Source organism: Aplidium turbinatum, chromosome 2, assembly GCF_918807975.1.
Source record: "Aplidium turbinatum chromosome 2, kaAplTurb1.1, whole genome shotgun sequence".
Lineage (NCBI taxonomy): Eukaryota > Metazoa > Chordata > Ascidiacea > Aplousobranchia > Polyclinidae > Aplidium > Aplidium turbinatum.
Genome location: NC_137473.1, coordinates 40,035,687 through 40,054,908, shown reverse-complemented (window position 1 = coordinate 40,054,908; position 19,222 = coordinate 40,035,687). Strand labels below are relative to the sequence as shown.

At 36.5% G+C, this 19,222-nt stretch overlaps 2 protein-coding genes across 2 annotated transcripts; one reads left to right on the top strand and one right to left on the bottom strand.

The window, feature by feature from the left end:
• Window positions 1-391: 391 nt before the first annotated feature.
• Window positions 392-11,838, top strand: LOC145764643 (myosin-VIIa-like). The gene is made up of 12 exons (XM_082576281.1): window positions 392-739; window positions 2,908-3,038; window positions 3,327-3,575; window positions 4,832-4,993; window positions 5,813-5,941; window positions 6,444-6,617; window positions 8,588-8,694; window positions 8,827-8,947; window positions 10,040-10,216; window positions 10,570-10,673; window positions 11,074-11,265; window positions 11,377-11,838. Exons 1-12 carry the CDS (start codon window positions 574-576, stop codon window positions 11,522-11,524), a joined length of 1,860 nt encoding a protein of 619 aa, XP_082432407.1. The 5' UTR covers window positions 392-573; the 3' UTR covers window positions 11,525-11,838.
• A 378-nt stretch (window positions 11,839-12,216) lies between these two features.
• LOC145764644 (protein FAM124A-like) lies at window positions 12,217-14,764 on the bottom strand. The gene is made up of 3 exons (XM_082576282.1): window positions 14,648-14,764; window positions 14,030-14,220; window positions 12,217-13,805 (listed from the first exon to the last, which is right to left on the bottom strand). The coding sequence occupies exons 1-3, from the start codon at window positions 14,715-14,717 to the stop codon at window positions 12,462-12,464; spliced, it is 1,605 nt and encodes a 534-aa protein (XP_082432408.1). The 5' UTR covers window positions 14,718-14,764; the 3' UTR covers window positions 12,217-12,461.
• Window positions 14,765-19,222: the final 4,458 nt, after the last annotated feature.

Here is a 19,222-nt window from a genome sequence, read left to right as displayed (position 1 = left end):
CTTCACAAGATTGAATGTTTAATACATCATGGATCCGGTTTACATGAAGATAAACCATACGATAAATTAAAACATCATCGTGAAGCAATCCAACGATTGTTATCAATAATCCCAACTTGTTTTATTCATATTTATTTCACCAAGAAGTTCTTGGCAAGAACGTTGAACAAGAATAATTTTTAAGTGCTTTCCGTATGTGGTAAGTTATTATGCAAGCTTATGCTGTATTGCTGATGCTACAACACATATTTAACAAAGTACAGTAACAGTAGCCTAGTGGGTCTATCATGTAAATTATGTAAACTTTTCCTATTGGTAATAATATATGCTACAGGTGCAAAAACCTCTAAGCTGTATTGATATATATGTTATAATGAGGAAATACCAAGCTTAAAGGTGCGTTGTTGCAAAAGTAAAACTCAGGATATCGTCAACAAGAAAGTAACACTGGATTCAATTCTTCGAAACGGAAGTTGGAAAGAGCACCATTGTACTTCAAATGTAAATAATCAACATACTGTAAACAAAGACGAAAGATTCAAAGTTAGTTCTAATAAAAAAAGTTTTCCAGCGATGGAGCAGCTGGTAAAGGAATGTTTCGTTCCTGGAGTTAGCGGAGTCTTTGAGTTAAGACCGAATTTACCATTGCTAAAAAGCACGAATTTAAAGATTTTGAAAAAGCAATTGTCGCAAGATAACAAGCCGAGTAAAACGTACTTGGAAGTTCCCTTTTTAAATGGTAGGCTAGGTTACTTTGCAATTTTTAAATAAATTAGAAGTTAGAACTGTTAAATTTTGAAATGTATTTTTTATTCTTGAACTAATACCGTACCACAGTACCTATTGGCATTAGAAAAGCGTTAGTAGCCCATAAAAGTCATAAACTTGTCGATATGTCACTTATAAGCCAGTTTCATTTCATGTCGCCTTATTAGTAAAATGGATTCTCGTTTCTCTATTAATTTAATAAATTGTCTAATTTACAATAATTTGGTTTAACTTTAATATAGTCTTATTTTGATTTGAAAGCAGTGGCAACAAAAATTCTGCACGTCGAGTTTTCAAAATATGGTTGAAAATATAAAATACGCTTGTTTGGTAAAAATAAAATACGACAAACTAAAGGATCGCCCAAAAGTTAGACTTTTTTCTGGAAAACAGTTTAAACGACACAGCACTTCTCTTCTGAGTGAAATGATATTTTTCAAGCAATTGTTTTCTGAGGATATTGAAAGTACAAGCTGAAACATACAAAATATGGTAATGTTTGACTGACGTCTTCTGCACATGTAGTACTTTGTAAATCACTTTTATCTACCATTGACCATTTACGCCAGGGGTGGCCAACTTTTTGCATCCGCGGCCCAAATAAACGAGTGATTATGCGTAGGCGAACCGCAATGATACTCATTCAATAACATAAAAGTAGGCAAACTAAACGTTAAGTATCTTAACTCATACTGGTTCAATATGAAACCTATTCTCGTATTGTCTTTTTAGCTTCTTTGAATTTGTTCTTTCGGCGTTCTTTTAAGTTTCCTCGCATGCACATAAATATCTTCAATTCGTCTTGTAAATGCCCTTGGAAAAGCTGATGGTTGAAAATAACCGCTTTTACTCTGGACAAACGATCTCTGCAGCTGCCATCAAGCATTCCTTTATAACTTCATCTTTCACACATGTTTTCTGCTGTCCGCTTTGACACAGCGTAACTTTAAATTTCTTTCACCTTCTGTGCCCATCTTTGTAAAAAATAGACTGTTGCTGCAAAGATTTGCCATGCGAGTCTACAAACTTTATCTTTTCTGATCGTCTGCCCACTCAACACAACTCTATGATACAGTTCTAATTCCTGGTTCTAATGCACACACACACGCACAATAATTTTAAAATACAAATTTTAATGGTGTGGTCAACATAACACGTTCATAGTACCAACCACTACGTGTGTAGGGCTATCAGTGGATAATTTAAATAGCTTCTTTGTAGCCTAAATGCCTAAAAAACACGTTGGTGCTACGAAGAAATATACAGCATAATTACATTCAGAGACTCATTATTCTGAATCCTATGAATCTCTATGAATAGAAATCGCTGTTAATTCCTGATCACACCTGTCCGCCCAGAAAATACACCAGTTTTTAATGCAGTCACGAGCCGGATGCATGGAGTAGTTTTCAATGTTGTGGCTGACCGCAAAAAGCTGCACGCGGGCTGGATCCGGCCCGCGGACCGTAGGTTGCCTATCCCTTATTTACGCCATGCATTATTGCTACTTGCTAGACATTATTTTTATGGCTTTGTTACAAAGAAAGTCAAAAAGGCGTTTGCCATTCGCATGAAAGCAAAAACCTATGATTATGACACAATTGTTGTTATATTGTTATATTATACTTACTCAGTATACGACAATGCCATATTTAAATGCCTGCTTGTCGCATTATGACATGTCTTGCATATTTATGGCGTGATTTATTACTAGACAAAGTGATGATATTCTTGTCTTGTCGCTTTAAGGGTGGTTTTGCAACTTGTAAGAGTAACTGACAGTTTTTTCTTGATTTGCAACTTTAAAACACTTCACACGTTTTATTAGAGCTAGTATATGAGTTGAAATAGTTTTTCAGATCTTATCATCGTTTTTCAACAGTGTTTGCATCTACAAACAATATTGATAAAATTGCTGCTACTTCATGGCTAAACGCCAAACCTTGAACCAAACCCCATGTGAAATTATCATCTAATATTTTTTTATTATGAAAACTTTCACCATACAATAATGCAAAGTGTTTTGCAATTTTAACGCTTGTAAAACAAGACTGTCTTTAGACAACAGAAATATGTCTTTAAAATTTTTAAGTAGGTTTCACAAAAAAGTAACATCATTCTAGACATTAAATGTGACAGGAAACCGGGAGAGAAATCGATGTAATTCAATTGGGGATGACTTTCGCAAAAATAGAGACCTACAGTTAATTACAGCTTGTTGGGATGTTATCCTTTCTTTCATGGGAGATCAAACAGAGACATTCGAAAAAGTAAGAGTGTTTCTTAACAAAATAACATTAAAACGTATTAAAATTAAAGTGCTGATAGTCTTTTCAATGTATGGATAGGAATTAGAATACAAGCTGACAACCACTAGGTTTGGAAAACAAACATCTTTTATATTAGAAACTTTCAGTTAAAACATGATGAGTATTTACTAAATACTAGTAATGATTTATCAGTACTAAAAAGTATTTACATCCTTCAATGCTAAAGTCGTAACTTTTACTGTGATGAAACTCCTTTCTGGCTAATACTATAATACTATTCATCTCCAGGGACAACCCAAAGCTTTGTTTGGATCAAACATTGACGTACGGCGACAAAATCTTGCTTCTAAAAGGATCTGGAGGAAGCTCAGCAATAGGGATACTATTATGAAAACAAAAGTCCCTAAAAGAAGACCGGCTTCTATGCTAGTCACTGCAGATTACAATGGAAACTCGGACTCTCCAAAGCCTCTGGCAGAAGATATACAATCAGCTCTTTCATCTGAAGTTTTAGCAAACATGACGGTCTTGGAAAAGGTAGGTTTGTATTTTGGTAATTATTCGATCAGCGGTGGTCATATTAGTGATATGGCACAGCGCATAATAATCATCCATCTGTCACCCAACTTAAATAGTTGGTAAAACCCTGTAGGCCTCACCTAGTTTTAAGTATAGATGAAATACTTCCACACCAAAACAGTCTTTCATATTACAGTACTTTCTAAACTCTGTTTTGCTTCAACGTGTTGTTGTTTGGTAATGATGGAACAACCTCCGGTTCCGGCCGAACTCAGGCCACTGTTATCGACTCCGGCTCCGGGCCCGAGGTGATAATGATTCCGCCCGGAGCCGGAGGTGTGTGTGCCAACTGTATCTATGCCTTTATCTTCGATAAAGGTAATTTTATGTTTCATTGTGGTATTGTAGTAATGCAAGAATACACAATTATAGGCCTAAAAACAATAAAAACTATTAATACTGTACTACAAAAAGTGCTCAATGCTAAGCAAAAAAGCAAAGCAGAGCGAATTAAATCAAATATAGTTATTACTATCTGAATCTTTAACAGCCTGTTTCACCTTTAACGGATCATCATAAGGGTCTTATTCAAACAGAATTATTTTTCTATTTGAATATGAATATATTCTATTTGAATAAGACCCTTCTGATGATCCGTTAAAGGTGAAACAGGCTGTTAAGGATTCAGATAGTATATAATAACTATATTTGATTCAACTATAGGCCTATATGTTGGCTGTAGCCTAACATTGGTCTTAAATGTACATGTAGGCCTAATATTGAAAATAGGTTGAAGGAAGTCAATAAAATCTTCAGTATTTTAAAAACAATACTACATCAGGTGGATAGAAAACGCAGCCCAATTTGAAATCTACACAAATGTTTACTTTTTAAAGAACCCCTTTAAAGGAATGTAAGTATTGCCATAAAGGAATTTCTTTAAGAGTGCCTGGTTGTCGCTTCACTGCTTGATAAGAGTGTGTACCAGTAAACGAGGTGGTTTCTTCAAGTTGTTCCCGGGCCCCTTGGAATGAAATCATCCCGTGTCCAAAAATATACTCTGGACTTAAAATCATCTCGGGTCCAAAAATATACTCTGGACCACCCTGTCAACGCTACTGGCAACAACCTGGTTAAAACATTGATTATGAAGTAGATACTAACAAAGACGGAAGCTTCTATGGCCGGAACATCGTGCCCCCGGCCAAAATCTTGCCTCCAGTGCATCACTAGTCGTTTGTGTAGCACCAAGTGATCAAATATTTTTTCCTCAGGTTCGTTTTTTGAGCAGTGTAGGTCTAGAAAACCCCGGTTATCAAGACGAAATATATTGTCAAATTTTGAAGCAAATGATTGCCAACCCATCAGCACGTAGCAACACACTCGGCTGGATACTGTTTGCTGTAATTATTGGATGCTTTTCGCCATCGGAAAAGGTGAGTTTACATCCAAAAAGATAACTTGTGGGCGACAGTAATAGATTTTTGAAGCTTTGTAGCCCAACCAGCAAATTAGCCTCTTTTTGCATTGATTCAACGTCTGCTATAGTTGAATTGTTGTAAAAAAGTGCGGGTTTCCTGGTTAGGAGTGGGTGTCGAACAATCTTTTTCTTCTAAGTCGTTACTGTGGCTAGTTGATATAATAATTTACAAAGTTATCCCACTCTAAACATGAGCAGTGGTAGCGAAAGTCGCATATCTTGAGATTATCAGGCGTCTTTAAATAGACACCAGTCTGGTAGTCGGTCTCAAGTTGTGATAATAAATACGATTTTGATGCACTGGCTGTGTGGCGTCGCGTCGTTGGCGGGCGACGCTACAAATACTTCATCACCATGTATTAAAGATTTCTTTGCATGATAGCCTGACTCATAAACTCAAAGTTTGATTTTATTCATAATCACGTTACACGTTAAAAATAAGAATTTAGTGTGCTCCTTATCAGTTTAAAGTTTACACTGTGAGACATTGTACAAAAATGACCGAATCTGCTTCGTTTGAGTTTCATGTATTCTACTTTACATTTGTGAGAAGGCTGTTTTGTAAACTTTTCCAAAATAGCGTAATTTCAATCGCTAAACATCTATCACGAAAATTTATGGTTTGGAAAAAATGGCACAAATAATATGTATTCGAAAGTATTTTTTACTTTGTAGCCTACTTGTAAACTGAAAACTTGATGTGAATTTTCATATCGTCCATAATTTTAGACTATAAGTAGGTAGCCTATTAGGTAGCCTATGTTTATTTCAACAGATTCTTGACTACGTTGAAGCTTTTTTAAATCACGAACAAACTGCTTTCAGTAGTTACTGCTTGGGAAAGCTCACTCGGACCTTGCTGAATGGAGACAGAAAAAATCCCCCTTGTTCATTAGAACTACAGGTAATGTGCAGTAGCAGTATCATCTCGTGAGGTTCGAATCAGAGACATAGCTAGGGGAGCCAGGGGAGATAGCTGTTTGTGGAAGCTGTAGGTTATCAGGGGACTTTAAATTGCTTGCTCAAAAATGTTTATAATTTTATAATTTTACATAAAGAATGATTCTTTATGGCTTTATAGCAGTTATTATCAAGAAACGCCCAAAGTGTCGCTGTGTTAGGGTGCTGCCAATCCTAGCTGTACCACTGGACAAAAATTCAAATAGGCTACTTTAGAACCGTTTTCGCTTGTAGTTAGAGCGAGTGTTGCGTAGTAAGAAAATCATGTTATTTCATGTTATGAAAACCATGTTATTTTGATTTCCAACGATTGCTTACTTCCCTTAAAATGGATCTTGGTTTGATTGTACAAAAAGCTATTCAAATTTACTTTATAAAATAGTGCTTCTCCATCTCAAAATGCGATCCAACTACAATACCGTGATGTTTCTATGTTGTTTCGACAGGCTGCAAAGTCTCATCAAGAAATACGACTTCCAGTTATCTGCATGGATCAATCCGTTCGAACGATAGCTGTTGATTCCGCGACAACCGCGGAAGAGATATGTGAGATGATGGCTTCAAAAAATAGAATGGGAGATACTTTCGGCTTTTCGCTCTATCTGGCCTTAGATAAAAAGGTTTGTTTTGGAAACTGTTACAGGTTATATGCGGCATTCTGCATGGAAGTACAAAACTGGTGATTGGAGTTTAGATAAAACATGAAAAAAATAGTAGCCCTCAGGCGAAAACAACAAGACGGCTGCAATGCAATAATACACTTGACTGACTAAAACCACTCGAAAATTTCAACTTTGCACAGAAAAGACTTGAATCTCAACAGAAAGTGACGCTGATATTTAGGACGATTGATTAAGAAACGAAAAAGGATTTGACTATCATAAAATGTCTGTCTGCCGACCTCTGGCTTAATCGATAAAGTACACGCCTCTGAGTTGGTAGACGTGTGTTTGATACCTTGAACAGTCGCTCCAAACTCCCTTATAAAAGTGTCATTGGGTTTCGATTTGCGAAGCACTGAGCACTGAGGGAATGGATTTGACGTTATTCCGTATTAAGGCAGACTTTTAATACAGTTGAAACTATCTGTGCTCGCACAGCACTTTCACCACAGCACACAGTTACGTGAAGCAGCGAAGGGATAAATGGTCATCGAATTAGCTGCTCCTGTTATTTGGGAATTGGGATGTCATTAACTGTCTTGCCAAGGCACAGCACGTGTTTTAAATGTCGAATCGACATCTTTTGAAGAGTAGTGTGGGTCGCTTTACCCCTCTGCCTCACAGCCGATACATCACTCCTGTTGTAACTTGTCGGCTGCGTGGTGATAGTACATCTATTGATTAAAACAGTTATTTAGGACAGGGCTTCCCAAACTGGGGGTCGCGACCCCTTGAGGGGTCGGGTCACGAACTTCGGGGGTCGCAGAAAGTATACAAATTTTACACAAAGCACTGCATATTAACATTTATGTGCAAGATGCTGTGAAAGTTATTAACTTTATTAAGAGTCGTGCACTCCAATAGATAGGCTACCCGTATTTTGTAGTGAAATATGGAATAAGAGTTTAAAACCCTCTTTACTGCATTGCAAACGTGGATTTCAAAACTAAAACAGATGCTTTAAAAAGTTTTATTAGCGTTAAAAAATTAAGTTGTGATTTTTCCAACGGAATAAAGTTTAGACTTTGTCCGTCGTTTTTTGTAAAGACGTTTTTGGAAAGGCTTTTCAAAGTATGCTATTAGTCAGGTTTGCTTAAAAAAGGAGAACGAATTTAATTTGTCCTTCCAAGGAAAATCATCTATGTTTTTACATTGAAATCTAAAGTTGGAGCGTTCATCAAAAAATTAAAGTTCTGGAAACATAAGATTGAAAATGATTTATGTGAAATATTCTCCCTTACTGAAAAGTTTTTGGCGAACAATGGCGTGGAATCAAACGTTATTAAGCTTCTGGTTACTGACACTTGTCAAGATTGTTGAAAAAGTTTAAAAAGTATTTTTATCTAGAATGGGACAATACCAATTTAGATTAAACCCATTTGTAATGTAAAAACAAAGTACCGAGCAACTCTCTTTCAAATCTCAGGAAAAATTTGCAGATCTATCTTTTGACTCTTAGAAGTGGCTTGAATTTTCTGGAAAAAAGTTTATAGGCTATGGCTTAGCAGTAACCGCACTCCTGCCGTTTGTCTTTACGTATATGTGCGCGTCAGTGTTTTCAATGTTGATAAAATGCCGTTCCAGTGAAAGTAACATTAAAACTGCCAGCATTGACAAACATCGAGGGACGGCTAGACTTGCTTTGTATCAGAGAGCAGTCGCACCCATCACCCTGAATAAATGTGTTTACTTTTTGATTTTGTTTCCAGCAGGCTACAAGTAGCAAGTTAGTAGGCTTCGATCACGGATAGCTTGTTTTAGTTTTCGTTTAAATTAAGCCTTTCAATAAATATCACAAACGTATATTTCGCATTGTTTGTCCTTTTAACCGTAAAGGGTCGCGGAAAATTTTAGGAGATTAAAAGGGGTCGCGAGCAAAAAACTTTGGAAAGCCCTGATTTAGCATATGTTAAACTTTATTTTGGCAGCTTGTTTTACTCGGAAGCGAGCGCTTTCGCGTCATGGACGCTATTTCGCAAGCAGAGAGCTTCAGTAAACAAAATGGAGTGCGAGAACCTTGGAAAATCTATTACAGGTTAGAGACATTTATGAATTAGAAAAAATGATAATAATGCTCATAAATACGGTATTGGTAAACAATTGCAATAGCCATAACAATATTTTACTGATCATGATGTCAAAAATTATTTTTATAATGAATTGTTAGGAGAGAATTATTTTTCCCACTGGATGCAGCAGGAGGTATTCAAAACAATCAGATGAAAACATGGCTTACGTACTCGCAAATCTGTGGAGGAGTGCAGTCAGGAGAGTACCAATGCACGAAGGTAGTTACATACAATTTTTTAATTTAATGGCGCTAAACTGCGTCCAGTCCACGCGTGAATAGTCCTAATGTTTTGCCATCGTTTTGTTTGACTGCCCTGTTTTCTCTTTTTCTTAGCTCTTATTATTCTGAAAATTGTACTGGCTTTGATTATTGTACGTTTGGTTGAATCCTCTTACATGGATCCTACAATTATTTATGATTAGCAATTCACATAACACCGAGAAGCCAGAACTGAGGTTAAGAGTCTGCAGAAACCTTTTGTAACTACTACTACTTTGATTTTTGACTTAGCTTTTATATTTGCTTCTTCTACTGGCTAAACAATTTTAGAAATTTTCATTTTATACTAGCTGCTATTGGCCGTGGCTTTCTTGCAGATACCATATCTTCCATTTCTACGTATGGTCAGAGGCGGACGTAGGATTTTCTTAAGGGGAGAGAGGAGGCTTTCGAATTTTTTTTTAATCGAAACGAAATCGAATTGAAAAAATGCCTATTTGCTAATAATAACCAGTAGGTTAAGTCAAATTGTGTAAGATTTGTCAACCATACTCAACTTGCATTGACGATATTCGTTTAGATTGCAGCAACTAGTTTACTCATTTACATAGATTTTGTATACCATGCACAACACAAAAATGTGATATAACACTCAATGTCGGCACGTCACATATAGCCTACTGTTTTACGTCGTAGACGATGTAGTTAGCTTACTCAACTGCCTGAGTGCCCACCTCTCTTTAGTACAATGAGAACGTTATCTTCTCATACCCGACACTTGAATTAAGTATGGGAACACTTTTACCTTTTACCCAAGACCATTCTTGAATAATAACATGTCTGCACTACGCAATCACAACAACGCTAAAAAAATCAACATTATTTCAAGGCGGGAGGCGCCATGGCCCAAGGGCCAATCCCCCCTGCGTACGCCACTATGCGTGGTTAATGCTGTGTCACTTTGTGTGTTGACTTATTAAATTGGTATTTTTAAGCTTCATCACACTTATGACATTTCATTTCTTGGTTAACTAAGGTAATGGGTCAGTTAAGTCTACGACATAATATATTTGCATGATTGTTTAAACAGGCCCAGGATCTTGCCTTGCTACTCGCTCATCAATACTGCGTCAGACACGGCTTAGACAAAATAAGCATGAAATGTGTCATGGCCGTTTGTGAACAAGGTCTTCCAACCTCTGTGTACAGCGAAGGAAAAACGAAGAAATGGTGCAGGATGGTATATACAACTCTCAAGGCATTAGAGGTGAGAAATCTACTCTTCAAGTATGCGCAACTGCCAGGATTCAGCTTCAAGGAAGCTTTCTCAGTCCAATGATAAAGATTTCCACAATCAATTATATGCTTCTAAAATATTTAATAAAACTGTTTTCGTTGCTTTCTCTGGCAACTGGTAGCCCTATGATTTAACTTTGCCATCACTAAATCTCCTCAGCATGACGAGTGCTTGAAAGATTTCGTGGATAATTTGATTAGTTTAACGCTATTGTATTTGACTGAGTCAATATTTCATAATTTCAAGAAAGCATTCTTTTGCTTGTCTATATTTATGTGATGCGTTTACAGTTTCTTATAATTATTGTTATTTCTAAATTTAAGGCAAAAGCCCATCACGCTGGAAGCTTCGACAAGCTTGATGTAATGCGACAAGTCGCCCGATACGGATCGGTGGCTTTCATTAAGAACTTTACCAAGTCTTTCTTGTAAGTTTATTGCCCAATATGACAAGAAAGTTGCCAGTATTACATTAATATTCTGTTTAGTTCGATTTTCTTAACATTATAATAGCTTGAGCTGCATTCAGTGATATGCTGGTCAAAAAACAACTTTGTAAGTTTGTCGGAACATTGGAGCCAGAGTTCTCAATTGCGAGTGAACTTAGCCTCCTATTTCAAAATTAAGTTACACCTATCGCAACTGGAATTGAGAACGGGGGAAAAGCATAAAAAAACAGATTAAATGATTTTGACCAGAACGTATTTGGTGAAAAGTACCTCCAGAAAGTCGACGAGGGGTAAACGAGAGTAAAGGAACTTACGCAGTTGAGAACTTACGCATTAGAACGACCCAGTTGACTTTTTGATGATATGTTTTTTATTTCAGTCTTTCACGGTTTAAAGTCAATGGCGACAAAAAGTGTTCTGAGGTTGATGTCATATTGAAAATAAACCATAACAAGATTGTTGTATGTCGCAATGGTGCCACCGCGCGGACAGAAGAAAGCACTGCCGTTGATGTTACTTTGCTTGAAGCAAATGTAGGCTGTTTGAAGAGCTCCGAGTTGCTACTTTCAAGGTATTAATGAACTCATAGTTTTGGTTCAACTGTAGTTAAACTGTTCACCAGGCATGCTTGTAGCATAAAAAGATACCAAGATACTTAAAAGATTTTTTGTTGCGTTTTCAGCGAAGCCAAAGCAATGGAACTGAAGCTGTTTCTATCGACAGGAAGTGTCTGCTTTCTCCGTTCCTCACAACTGAAAGAAATAGCTAAAATTTTTGAACAATATATTTCTGAAGTTATGTCAGTCATGTCAAGCGAGTCTTCAGCTTGATGAGTGTATACGCCACTGGACGTCACAAAGAAACGGTTGCTGTTTTACCGCACAAGGTCAAAGATGTTTCGCCACTCGCCGCGTCTGGATTTCATTGAACTGATCTGTTCTATTAAGCACTGCCTTTTCCATAAATCGTTTATCAGCCTTTTTTACTTGTTTTTCAGAATATTTTATGACCTGGTTGCGAATTTTGTTTCTTTTGTGATAGACTGGTTTGTTACTTTATCATTTGCAAGCATGGGCGCACTGCTATTCGTAGATTTTTACGTCATGTCTGTTATTGACTCTAATAAATAAAGCTTCTTCTTTTTTACACCGATTTGTCACATTTTTTGCACTAATTGAAGTTCAAACTGGTTATTGTCAAAACTGACATATTCTTACTCTGTGCTAAACTTTTGGGCCAATGTGTGAGGTTTAAAGTACGAAACTTCAGATGGTTTAGCCAACACAGTTATGAGATTCAACAACACTTCACCCGTTTGAACTTTCCAGATCAGTTTTGAGGATTTGTTAGTTTGAAAATTCGGAGATTAATAATGTCGCTAATAATGTTGCAAACTTGATTCTAAGTTTTTGTTTTGTGGATGAAGTTACAAATGCGGTTCATAGAGTTGGGTTTTCAATATTTCCAGGTCCTTTTACTTTACTTCTCGTTGAACTTTCATCTTAGCACTACTCAACCAAATAAACTTTATTAAAAATTTGCATAGAAAAGTTCATAACTGCAATGTAATTCACATGGACGTTCTCACTGCACTTGATCATATTCGTAACGTAATTTTGTCTGTATGCTTTGCCATTCTATCCCCGCCCTTCTCCGCATCAATGACAAGCAGTGTGGCAGCAGCGCCGTTTCTTAAATTGGTTTACGAATGCAGAACAATCGCATTGTCAAGCAAGGTTTTGCGCATAAATTTATTACAATGAATGTTTAAACGTAAAATTCATCTTCATTCAAAGGAGTAGTTGCGTGCGAAGAAACATCATGCAGAATGTTATCGGTCGTGACGGACTTTCGTCCCGACGATTTGTTTGGTGTAGGCAAGGAGGGTATAGGTGTCGAAGAAAATGTTACCTTTTGGAGAGAAAGTTTGTTAGATTTTATTGTTTTTGGGATTAGTTTTGGTGAAGTATTTTCAGTTGATTGATGGCTTGATGATGAAATAGTTTCAGTTGTTTGGTGACCTGAAGATGACGCAGTAGACGACAACGATGATGAAGAAACCTGGCAAGTCGGCTGGAAATACACGATTGGTTCCAGAAGCGGCATTCGTTCTGGTAAAGATGGACAGACAAAACTGTCGCCAAGACCATCGCTGTCAAGCCGATCTGTATTTAATTCTTCGCCAAGGCTTTGTCTTGGCTTCACAACCCTCCGTAAAGCTCTTCTTGATTTGTGCTTTATCGTCGAAGAAAGTTGAGAGTCATGAAAGCGAGTTGGATTCTCTCCAGGTAGCTCACATTTCTTATTTTCTGAACTTCTTTGATCTTCAAAAACTCGTTTCACAAAACTGGACCCAACAGTGACACCTCGTGTTCTGTAGATTTGAAGCAAAATAAGATTGGAATCGTGGTCACGTGTTCTCCATCGAAGCTCGCTAATTGGATCACAGGAATGCGGAAGCAAGGGAACAAGTTGACCGACATTTTTAACTTTAAACTGCAAAATTGACGACGATAAAGGCTGAGGTTTTAGATTCACTGGTAGTTTTTTTAAGCCTAATTGAACAATAGTAGCGTTATTAGAGAAAGTTTCAAAGAAACAAAAATCGTCTCTTATTTTTACCTCCTCTGTTCTCAGGATGAGTTTATATAAGCTAATCTGATCGTTCCAGTTCTCGTTAGTGACAAATAAGGTGAAGCGCAATATTTTCTTTCCATAGTGGACTTTCCGGACTCCCCACAATGGAAATCTAGGAGGTGGATAACTTAAACCTGGATCATTTTTGACTGTAGGTAATGTTTTTCTTCTCCTTCCAAAAAAATTTGAAACGCTTGGAATAAATTCATAATACTCTTGCTTATTGTTCTTGCACGAGATCAACTTCCCAGTCACGGCTATTTTATGGTGGAAACGCCAACACTTTTTAGAAAACACTTGTGAAATATCAACAATCTTGTCAGTTTTGTCTCTTCCTTGATTGTTAGGTGTAAAATCTGTTGGATTTTTCAAGACGGCAAAATGATTGTTATGATCGAAACGTTGGTCATTGTCCAGCTGATAATCTTCTTTAAAAAATAATACCACAGCAAGTGCAGGAATTTTTTGCTCACTCTGAAAAGAAAAACAAAAACAGTGATCACAAACGATTTCAACTCAAAAAATTGTTAAGCATCTATTTTTATTCGGCTCTTTATTTAGAGGAAAAAGATGAAAAACTTATTAACCAAACTTGCGTATTGGAAATTGTTTGTGTGATAAACTGTTAACGTTTAATCACATCGATCAGTCGTTATCTTTATTATAAAATCCCAGATCAGTGTCGACTAGAACCTTACCGATGTATTTTCGGATTTGTCTATTTCAAGCGGTCTGAATCTCTCCGACACGTTAATGACACTTAGTGATGAATCCAAGCAAGAGACTATCTGCTGAAAAGATACAATAACGTCCGCTGATTGGCCTGGGTCAGTAATGACGTGAAGGGTCACCTGGCGTGGCTCATCTTGTGTCCGTAGAGCATCATCACCTAAAATTGAGAAAATGCTATATCATAGGGTATAGGTCTTTGTCCGGAGACAATGAACAAAGAGACTTGAAGTTTGTAAACTCATCAGGTTGTTGGCATCACCACTCGCTGATCCAAGGGCTGCACTTGATCACGTACCTGCTCCCCCCCCCCCCACCAAAAAATACAGTAGGTCACTACACTTGGGCTAGGTAGGTTAAGAAATTTCTGGAGTTTAACTTCGAATTAAATAGCTAGTTGCTAAGAAGCAGTGTCAAGCGTCTCGCTGATATGTAGCCTGCCGGGATGAATAAATCGACAAAAACAAAGTTGCACCTGCTCAAAATTAAGGGAGAGGAGAGAAAAACATGTGACCGCTGCTAAAGTGAGGTGTGATAGACAAAAAAGTGAAGAACCACTGTCGTAGAATGTCTTAGAATTGACTTACTTTCTGCAGAACTGCTTGATGGAAAGCCATTTGTTGAAACCATCTTGATATATGTATTTCCTTGCTGCATTCGGTGGAATAATGTTTTTAACTTTTGTGTCCAGTTTTTAATATTTTTTCAACCACTCCGTCAGGTTCCACAGTCACATTGAATTTTTTTTTTGGTCAAACTATTGCCATCCGATTGTGGCAGCCCACTCGGTCGCTGAAAAACTGGATGTTTTACTATGAGGTAGGCTAGGCCTAATGTAATTCAACAACTCTCTCCATTTCGAAAAAACACATAAAGCGATACTCAAATTTAACGATCCTGAATTACTATTTCCAGGGCTGCTCTCCATTCAGCGGCACTTAGTGAATGGAATAATTCCGGCAACAACACTATAACAACTATCGAAAAATCCAGTCTATCAACTCGATGACCGGGCCTGTGTCAGTGGTTCAATCAGGGTTCAATACATTTACAAGTATGCAAAACTGCAAGAATTAAGCTCTCAAAAAAGCTTTTCCAGTCCGATGATAAAGATCAAATCAATCAATCTAAAACTCACTGATTGCACACATTTTTCTCGAAGTCGTTAATATACAAACGTCTATCAATTTGTTAAGACCACATCACGAATTCCACTTGTTATAATCAGTTGCCTATGTTTGCATAAATCAGTATTTACACATCTACTACGGTACTGTGCTTGTTTTTAACAAGTGCCGGAGTATTATCTCAGTCGATAGCTATAGTGTTTGTCAACGGAATATCTCAACTGCCTCAGTTTTATCGTAAATCAGCTTGTTTTTATTCAGCACAACAAAATATATACATTTCTACTGACTAGCAGTAATTAAATTTGAACATTAAACTTATTATGTGTTATGTGACAATTACTAGAGCCAGAACATGGAAAATTCTTGACAATCATTAAAGCCAAGGGTGGTTTATGGTTGGGGTTTCGTTTTGACTACATAAAAAAATCTGCTCAGTTTTAAAAAAAAATATTTTTATTGTAAAATTTTTAGATTTCTTTAATTTGAATAGCCTACAGTTAATTTAAATATTTGTTTCACTCGAATACATGACAATCAACTTTCGCTAATCTATTTTTGAATGCTTTTATTTTTAGCCAACATATTTTTGAAACGTTTCTTACATTGTCGTAGACCTGCCGCTGATCTACTAACTGCGTATTGTTTATATACATTATGTAGTTGACAAAGTTATAAGTAGAATTTGCAAAACACTGGTGTATAAGAGCTACTCCTGCGCATATGCTCGAGTGTTTACCGACAAGTTGTGGATAGCACTCGACAATATTCGAATTGCCAAGCCCGATTTTTAAGCCAATGATAAGCAGATGCTTTTTATTTCACGCACAATTCATTATGTTGTTATGGCTGCGGTAGTTTTGTTCCAGTTTGCTGTTTAAAATTGTAGAAAGCTCAGTAGTGTCAAATTTCTTCTTTTTTAAAATTGATTACAATGTTTATCACAAAACTATTTCGAAACTAGTTTTTTTTGCTTTGTTAATTTGATCGACTCTACATTGATTCATTTCATTAAGTTTCAGTTTGTCACAAACAATCCTTTTTTCTCTGCAATTTTCCACCCTAATTACTTTCTTCTTAAAACGAACAAGCAAAAATTTAGTTTGTATATTAAGTCATTATAATCTATAAACTGTAACTACAATTCAATTGAAATGTATTTATAACTTTATATGCTGTAATATTTTACAATTTTTTTTGCATTGGTTTGAAAGTTAATGCTCATAACATTAGTGCAAGGTCAGCAACAGAAACAAGTCTGAAAAAGAAAATTTAAGTGCTTCCTCAGGCAGCCTATCTTACAAGCAATTTTATTGTTATTGGGCACTTGTTTATTCAAATAGATCATTTAATGTTGCTATGATTAAGTCTCTTCATCAATATCAACATTACTTTATTTTAAAAGTCTTAATCTGAATATTGCTAGGCAAGACACTAAACAGTACAACTGTTTAGTGTTTAGTTAACGTTACCTCTACGCAGCTTTAATGGTACAGTACTAGGCCTACTATTTCACTGACTGTGTCATTAAAGGCTGTTTTACTTCGACCTTGCCTTGCTTTTTTAGATTTGATTGTTTCTTTTATTTTCTATTATAACACTGGACATAAAATTCATCTTTCATTTACCATCAATTATACCAAGCGTTGCTCATTGTTACGTTTGTTTTCCACGATCAGATGGTGAATCGACATTATTAAACTTTTTATTGAAATTGGATGCTCCAATAACAATTTAAAGCGTCGTAGCTAGTTGTCTTTTGTGTTGGGATTACAAAAACATTCGAGATTCTTCAAGTTATTATGACGTCGCCACCAATGAAATGAGCCATTGTGGTTGAAGCTGTAGTATGTCTGAAGATGTCGAATTGATTTAAGATTATGAAAATACTTCAAATCGCGTGAGACGCTTTGCTCTGAAATCGATTGATCTCGATGTGTTATCTGAGACGAAAGGATGTTTTCTTGTTATTGTTGTTGCTTTCGCAATGGCTACCATCAGTACCATGAATCCTGGGTTTGATTCTCTGGCTAAGCTTGCTCTTTGCGTTTTTATTTTACCCTAATTGCTCACCTGATTACCAAGGTAACAAGGATGAATGTGGCAATTTCATTTACAGTAAAAGAAAATAATTGGTTAAAAAATTTATCTAAAATTATTCTCTACTTTATCGCGCGTTTAGCATTCTTGTTTTAACATTCTTATTATTATTAGCATTCTTGTTGAACAATTAAATTAAACAGCTTGAATTTCAAAAGAAAAAATAAAACTAAGCTACTAAAATTTTATACTGTATGGAAGTAAGGCAAAATTTCGTTTCCAAAAAGTTTTATTCAAAATAATACCAAATTTGCTAAATCAAATCTGTTTGCAAGCGATTCGATTGAACTTGGTCAAGTTGAATGGGGTTTACTGAATTTTTGGTTTGAAGAGCCATATAAGACTTAAGCCTACAGAGATAAACTTTGTTTCCCTTTGTCTCACTTTTTGTTGAATCACCGTCAGTTTCTTATTTTATAAATCCTTCGCTTTTTTATTAACTTATAGGCTACCATTGCAAAACCGTATCTTCCTTAACTTCAGTTTACACACTTCAGTTTATGTGGACTGCAACATCATAATAACAATAAAACATTTATTTTTTTAATCCCAAAACTCACGGAAATTTACAGTTTTGATCGTTAGGCTACTTGAATACGGTTGTACGCCAAAGTGATTCAGAATATTTTCATTCACTGAAATTAAAAGTTTATGAATAATTAAAACTTCGTTTTAAGCCACACTTTTATCGATCACTACATTAGACTAACCAAGGTTCGCCCAACTGTAAGCTACAGCTTTTGTTAAATCCTTCGGTCTTTTTATACTCAAACATACAAATGCTTGTAGAATTAATCGATTCAGTTTTTACTGCGTCAAACGCGCTCGACTGAATATAGCCTATAGGCCTAATTTGGTTTTCCTAACATTAAACTATGAAAGAAAATCGAAACAAAATGTTCCGTTTGAAAACGTTGCAGCCACAATCTTATTCTAATCAATAAATAATTTAGTGTTTGTGGCTGTGAAGGTGTTGCGGAATATTTTTTTCCAGACCTCTGCTATGTGTGACATATACAGTACAGTAGGCTATTGCTTTTCGTTGTGATGGTCAGAAATAAAAACAAATTGAACTTGTTGTTTTGTGTGACGCTATAAGCTCAAGCATTTTTCATTTAGCCAACCCACGAGGACGTTGTTGGATTGGTGGGCTGTGAGGTATCCTCCTTGAATCTTGGGTACTAGACACTCCAATATGAGATGGTCTGCAGACTAATTTTGGGGCGTTGCATTTTGGGCAGTTTGGTTGAGTTGTCATTCTTCATTAGTAAAGGTTGTCATTTGTTTTGATTTTTTTGTGCTTATGTTTTATGTTAATGTAGGCCTACTCAGTTGCGCCTCTAGGCTATACGGCTGCATTGACACTGTCTACTTTGTAAAGCGCTGAGGAGCAACTCCTTCTGCGAAGCATTATTATTATAATGCGGTTTACAGTGAACTATAAATTCAACTCCGGTTTTTATTCTCCATCCTATTATTATGATGACTGCTCAGTGCTCACTCTCATCAACATTGGAACTGGCAAATTCAATCCACAACACTTTTCATTAGGCTGCAACGATTCTAACTGAAGTTGATTATTGCAACGATTCTAGCTGATGATGGTTGAAACGATTCTAGGTTGTTGACTACTAGACAATCGTTGTAGTCAGAAAGTACATTTTTGTATTGCGCCACGTATTGAATCGAGCAGAGCTAGAAACGTCACGGCCTTCCGTCAGAAGCATGTTGATCGAAAAGAAAGATTCATGCTACCAGGGATGCCAGCGACAAATTTCCAATAAACTTAGAGATTTTGTGTTAAAAAACCAGAAGGTAATACTATAGTTGCTCGAAAAAGCAGAGAGTATACTGCGCAGTAGCGCACCCAGAAAAAAGTTTAGGGGGGGGCTAATTCAGAAATGTCGGCTGAGTGATTTGCGACAATACTGACAG